Here is a 7,383-nt window from a genome sequence, read left to right on the forward strand (position 1 = left end):
ACAGTACTAGAAACAAGAAGTAGCCGCTGCAGCACTATAGACATAGGGCGAGTAACCCTGACATTTTTAAATTTTAAAATTTAGAGGAAAATTGAAAAGATTTTAAAATTAGAACTGAAGATTTTATAAGTGCTAATTCAGAGAAATCAAAATTGATGTGTGTAAATAATAAAGACATCAACGAAGTAGATTTTGGTAATAACGACGAAAGGAACAATCAGGAAGACCTGTGTTTTTAAATTTTAAATGTTAAACTAAGTGCAGTGTGACAGATACGTGAGTAATACACCTGATGATGGCCGTTTGTGGCCGAAACATGTAGTGTGTAGGGGAGAGCAAAACGAAAGACCTATAATATATGGTTTGCACTGAAGACGGAGTTGGTATCATGTATAGTATATGAAGGGCTTAAACCCTCCGTCTAACGTTGGTTGCAATGCAAGCGCGTAATATATTGTCCATATGAAGACTACAAGAAAAGTCCTGAGCAACATTTTATTGTAGAAAATGTAGATTAATATGAATAAAAATTACACTGTTCTGTAGGAAATCTTATAATTAATACTGCTATTTACCTTTCACCATGGTCTATATAAACAAGATAACGCGTTTTATGTGCTGCGGCCTAATTCGAGACCTAGTTGGGAACTTTTGATGGAAGATGTCAATTAAATTCTAATCACTCCGAAATCGTAAAGAGTGAAGAAGTGGAACAAGTTAGACTGTTATCATTTCATATCTGGAATTCAATATCTTGGTGTCAGCATATCCTGGGGCGGACATCCTGGGTGTGACGTAGAGAGATTACACTTGTTCATTTCGCACACAGCAGGAAGCAACTCCCTGTCCAGCAATAGATATTCTTGGTACACGGCTTGCTGTAGCCGCACTGACTGCTTAATGCTCCAACTCAGACATGGAAGACCTTAAGAGGAGGCCACAGTAAAGTAGAAGGAAGGGGTGTAACTAAAATTTTAAATTATTTATTTTATTTTTCATATTCAGGAGCATTGGCAAGGGGAAATGTTTGTATGCATGTATAGATGTATATAGATGCGTATATATGTTTATGATGTTGACTTTAATATTCTGTCAACACAACGATTGATTATAGACCGAAATTAAAATGTCTAATATTCGGCTTATTTTATTTTCGTCCCACTACATCTTTCGATCTATCAAAATCAGCATGAGGCGGTTTTTATGAATTACACATATAGTTATTAAATCATCAAAATTGACCTTTTTTACATTCGTCAGTAATGTCGCGGGTTCAAGTCCCTATGAGGTCATTGGATTCTTTTCAATTGGCCTAATTCTTTCTGCTGCATTATGTGGGTGGGGGTGGGGGGGTACAAACCATTTACTGGTGGGTATTCTTTGGTGGACCATCCGAATGCTAAAGGAAATATTTTAAGAATTCTGAACGCAGTGAGAATGAAATTTAGTCAATAGTTACAAAACCATGAATTTTAAAGTTGAAATAATATAAAGATTTCGCCGTGAAAATGATATGTTTATATCTACATAAATAAAAGATTTTCACCATGAAGGTATAGGGGGGGAACATGACCTCCCCTCCCCTCCCGATATCCATTGTACATGAGGCAGGGTGGGCCCCAGAGCCGGTCCGGACGATATGGAGAAGAGAAAGATCTCTGCCATGAATAGAACCCCGTCCAGCCCATAGCCTATTCCTATAGCAACTTACATATTCAGGCTCATATCTTAACCACATGAGTAGTTAAAACATAAATTGGACTTAACCGGTTCAGAACAAGGTCCAATAGTGGGCTGTTGCGATGATGGAGATGAATATTCTGGTTTAATATTCGTTTGATACTATATCCCTGTGTTAACGAAATATATTTACAGTAATGTCTTGTCTAGAATAGAGATGTTTATAATTATTGCTTCCTTAATAATTGTGGTGCAATGGTGTGAAAGCAATAATATATGAAGGAAGGCAACAACACGGAATGGAATAGAAGACAGGCAATTCCAATGCAAAGTAAAGTTTCAATATGTGTCTTGTCAGATGTGAAGGCCATTATTTGAATAGTCCAATGACTTATCCAGGTTGAAATGCATGTTAGATAAGATCTCATAATCGAATTTCATGACAATGGCCTAATTTTTAAGCGCAAACTCCGTACCAGCAGGAAGATAGAGCGGGAGGATCATTAATGCTCACTGATACGATTATGTGAGGATAAAACTATGTAATAGTCGAGACTTTGGAGGAAGATATGTAGTTAGCATAAATAATGAATTCGCTGGTGAGAGAATACAAGTTATAAGTGGCAGCTCCAGAAATTTGCTGTCAGGTGCCAGCTAGCATTTACGGAGATGCGTAAATTTAGAGTATTGTTCACAGTAAGTACTTTAAACAATTACAGAAAACACTGCCTTGGAGTATAATTTGATTACCGTATTTACGCATGTATAGGCCGCAGCACCATTTTCAGACATAAATTATAGAAAAAATAATTTTCTTGGAATATTATTTCAGGAGTATTACACCCTGTATTACTAATTATGAATATAATTTTTTAAATGAAGTGTGATTTCGAATATTTCGAATATAAGCCGCACCCCAGTTTTCCTCTTGAATTTTTGGCAAAAAATGTGCGGCCTATACATGCGTAAATACGGTATTTCTATAGTTAAAAAAAATTGTGTCCCTTAAAGGGAAAGAATTACTAAAATCCAGAATAATGATAAACAATACCATAACAGAGCAAGTTACAATCTTTAATTATCTTGGATGTCTCCTGGACAGCAATAGAAATTGTCTACAAAATAAACTACAAGGATTTCATTATCTCTGTGAAAGAATTAAATGCACATTCTTCAAGAAAACTTAACATGAAACAATCTTAAAATTCTATGAAGTTCTAGGAGCACCACATCACTTAAATGACAGTGAGTGCAGGAATTTAATTATAAGGGCGGTATCGTACTAGGATGCCAACGGGAGGCCATGGCGCAGCTTCCAGCATCTCGGCCAAACTCAATGTATTAATTTAGTAGTCATATGTCGCACCTGGCATCTGTCTGGCAGCTCTTCCAACTTGGCATCGCTGCCAACCAAGATGCCAAGTGCTAATGCTGCTGGCATCGCTGCCACGAAAGCAAAGGCCAGATCAACATCACATGACAGTCTGAGGCCAGTCCAGTGACGTCCGTGCGTGTATATGTGCTTGTGTGTATTTCTGTTTCTTTCAAACATGTCCAATTTAGACACCAAAAGGTTTATAATTGAAATTCAGTACCTACCATCTGGCAGCTGGACGCCATGGCATCCTGGTGCGATATCGCCCTAAGTTTCCTGAGATTGGTGGCAGGCTACGAGAATAAAAAAAAACTATGGATTAGAAAATAAGTAAGTATAATTGGTTTAGAAGAAACAGTAAACCAACAGAATTACTTATAATATTTTGTAGAGAAGGCAACTAATCGAATTCGTAGGAAACTGGTTAATTTTTTATTGCTAGTGGGGTGGGACTAAGTCCCTTGTACTGCGGCCACTTCTGGCCTATTGTACCAGCCCCAGATGATAGGTGAGGGTGATTGTGGAGCAATTGGTGGAATGAAGATTGGCAGGGGAAACCGAAGTACTCGGAGAAAACCTGCCCCAGCGCCACTTTGTCCACCACAAATTCCACTTGACCAGACCCGGGATCGAACCCGGGCCGCTGCGACCCCGGTGGGAAGCCAGCGACTAACCGCTTGAGCTATGGCGCGACCAAGATGGAAATTGACTGACTATCATTCTAATGAAGAAAAAAGAGAGGCGGGCCTCCAAAGTCAATTCGTCTAGGTCAGAGATTCCCAAACTTTTGTATGCTGCACCTCACTTCCAAAACAAGTGCAAAGAGGAAGAATGACATCTTCTGGGATGTGGCGCAGTGTAGATCTTGTGTGAAAAGACGTTTCGGAAAAACGTATCGTCTCCATCTTGAGGGTAGAAAAATCCACTAGCGAGGAACCAACGTGAACTGATGGCTGCAGACTGCACATTCCTCCGAAACGTCGGTTCGACATGGTCTACACGGCCCCACATCCCAGAAGACGGCATTCTTCATTGTCACAGACGTGAACACCTCAGATATTACAAGTGCAAACATAGTTAACTACAGGTACATATATTTTACAACTTACTGCATATCGTTCAGATAATTTTTTTTAAAGGACTGAATTAAAATATACGCTTTATGCCTGAATTAGTGGAACGGATGTGTTTCCCTTTTTGAACACGACATCATAAGGCAGCGCCATAGATCAAGCGGTTAGTCGCTGGCTTCCCACCGCGGCGGCCCGGTCTCGATCCCGGGTCTGGTCAAGTTGGATTTGTGGTGGACAAAGTGGCGCTGGGACGGGTTTTCTCCGAGCACTTCGGTTTCCCTTGCCAATCTTTATTCCACCAAATTCTCCATTATCATAATCACCAGGGGCAGGCTACAATAGGACAATCAGTGGCCGACGTGCCGAGTGGACCCAGTTGGACTCCACCCCACCCCCTCTCCCACTAAGCGAATTAAAAAAACACGACATCATACCGAGGTTGGAGTTTCGAAATGGCAGCTCTGAAGTCGGTTCCAGGTTCATCACAGAAGGATACTTTGTTCTGACGGCTGCCACTGCTGGAAATCCAGTCTCGCACAGCTAGGAAGTTGCGGAAAGTAGGAGAATGTTCGAAGCTTCCCTGCTGAGGTGAGGGAACTCCTCTTCAATGCCCACCCAAAATTCTATGCAGGACTTTCCATGAAACTGAAATTTTAAGCAAGTGTGAGATATAATGCCAATATAGTTTCCTTCTTCAATAGAGGAAAGTTGTAATTTTGGAGCATGGAATGGATCCGTGATCCATTTTATCACTTGTCGCTTCTGGAAAGTACTTAGAAAATCTGGACTGTAGATTAATCAAGTAATTTTTCGTAAATTGATCAATTCCAGCATCATTTGTTTCCATAAATTCCCTTCACACAAGAAAACGTCCAGAAATTTCCTTTCTAGTTTTCTGACCAAGAAGCCCAACTTCCCAATAAATGCATTCACTTTGCTAGTCATTACGATGATGTTAGTATCGCTCTCTTGCATACTTGGGTTCAGTGTATTTAACTTCTCGAAAATATCACTTAAGTATACTAACTTAGAAAAAAAACGTTCTTTGCGAAAATGTTCAGCATGTACTAGATTTTCCTCTTCTAGAAACAGTGCTACTCCTTCTCGCAAGTTGTAAACACGAGACACAACATTCTCTCCTGAAATCCAACAAGAATTTCAGCAAAACAGAAATGATTGATACCGTGCCGTCATTTTTCCGCATAATTCTTCAAAAAGTCTCATTTTCAATATAGTTTACAGTTGTGGTCACTGTATCCATCACGTCACTCAGTTCTGGGTATAATTATAGTTAGCAATCAGCGTTCACGATGTACCATACAGTGTGTCCGCATAGCTTCTGGCCCTAACTACATAATTAAGGCCTGCGGTCATATCTTTATTTCCGTCATTACATGAGCTGCATTCATGCATACTCCAACACACTCCAGCCATCTGATGCTTTTCTCTTTCATGAAATTATCTAAAATTTTGAAGAGTTATTTTGCTCTTGCCCTTCATCTTCAATTTATAGGTTTACAGAAAAGCAAGTCTCCATTAATTGTTGTATCTTCAAGATATCAAGTGATTAATACAGCTATAGTCAGTAGCTTCATCAATCTGTATTGAAAAACGTTTCTTTCTCAACTTCTCTATCAGCTGTCCTTTTACGTCTTCTGATATATCAGAAATCCTTCGAGAGACCTTGTCATTAGATAGTGGTATATTACGAAGCTGCTGAGCACGTTTTCCACCGAACATTATTTTACCACGTCTATCGCAGCACAGCAGGGAGTATCACAGTTTCAGCGAACATGTGTGACTTCTTGTTCTGTGCTATTCTGCATGACGCAGAAACAGTGTTAATGAAATTTTGCTGGATGCCAATTTAATCAAGTTTTCTGTGGAAGTATTTTTCGGGCTTGTATTTTATTTCTGAATGTTTCATTTCAGGGTCCCGCTTCAATTTATTTCATACTGTCAGCTGCTAAGATACCGAGACACAAAACACATAGAGGTCCTTCTTCACTTTTGATTATAACACTCGTGAAGCTGAAAGACAAATCGATTCATCGAACTTATTCGATTTCGGTTTCGAATTATGACTACGGCTACTATTTGCTATAGATTGGTAATCTGGATTTCTCTTTATAAAGCTATCCCTGTAACAGGCCTTGGAGGCCCATAGGGTTGTGAGAAGTTGAGACGCCCACATTTTCTAGACACTCGGCTCACAGATGACGGTAAGGTTGTCAGCCTTACGCGCCGGCCGCCCTTTACCCCAAGGTACTCATTTATCATAGAGATTGAGTCGACCCCAGTTCGACTGGAAGGATTAGGTAAATTGAAAAAAAAATCCACCTCACTGGGACTCTAACCCGCGACCTTCCGGCTTGTAGCATAGTGCCTAAACCAACTACACTACCGTGTGCCCCGGTTTTCTGTTTATACCCGTCAAAAATCTATGCATTATTCTGTGATTCGTAGAACACCACTTATTGGTGATCGATATTGGACTGTAACGATTACACGTGGTAAATACGTACTACGGGATTTATGTTCTACATCGGTACACTATTGAACTAAATTGTTTACATGTTAACACATCGTATTCTATCGCTCAAGTATTTCTGCGTCTTAACACTACAAAATCTACCACTGAAGAATATCTACGATATGAATATCTTTACTCTGTAAGTTACACTAACAATGAATATGGTGGCTTCACAAGGTTTGTGACAACAGTTGTATTGCTCGGGGCTCAGCTTTCCGGCCCTAGATGTTGGAGAAAATTAGGGGTGCAAGTGGCCAACTTGAGGGGTTTAGCAGATTTCTCGTGCACTTAACAACAGCGGAGTGAGTTGGTTTAACATTAAATTTGCTAGCATTTCTCACAGGGATCCAAAGCTGGGTCCTTAACAATGCGGAGACTTGTATTGCCGTTTATTTCCTAAAACCGCAGATGCGTTAAGAGTTTGAATTTTACTGTATTATATGACAGCCTCAACGAAGCAAAGGATTTAAAAAAAGTTTCTCCATATTTCGCTGAAAACAGTTTTCCATCCTAACAACACGCCCCCAACCCCCCGCTCCGTAAACCTATTGCACCCCCTCGGGGGGTCGCGCCCCAAACTTTGATAATCTCTGGTCTAACTCGAAGATCGGAACAAGCAAAACACCTAAACCCTGCAGTTAATGGTGGTGGTGATCGTGGTGGTGATGAAGGTGGTGGTGGTGATGATGGTGATGGTGGTGGTGGTGGTGATGGTGGTGGTG

The 7,383-nt window shown here is 40.2% G+C and overlaps 1 protein-coding gene across 1 annotated transcript in view; it reads left to right on the plus strand.

Annotated features, from left to right (window-relative positions):
* The first annotated feature begins 2,335 nt into the window (after positions 1–2,335).
* Positions 2,336–7,383, plus strand: part of LOC111871852 — a 30,870-nt gene continuing 25,822 nt past the window's right edge. Inside the window, exon 1 of the mRNA XM_023865224.2 lies at positions 2,336–2,376. Within this exon, the coding sequence (XP_023720992.2) occupies positions 2,350–2,376 (27 nt within the window). The 5' untranslated portion in view covers positions 2,336–2,349. The remainder of the gene's footprint in view (positions 2,377–7,383) is intronic.

This window comes from Cryptotermes secundus, unplaced genomic scaffold, assembly GCF_002891405.2.
Source record: "Cryptotermes secundus unplaced genomic scaffold, Csec_1.0 scaffold1315, whole genome shotgun sequence".
In the NCBI taxonomy this organism is placed as follows: domain Eukaryota; kingdom Metazoa; phylum Arthropoda; class Insecta; order Blattodea; family Kalotermitidae; genus Cryptotermes; species Cryptotermes secundus.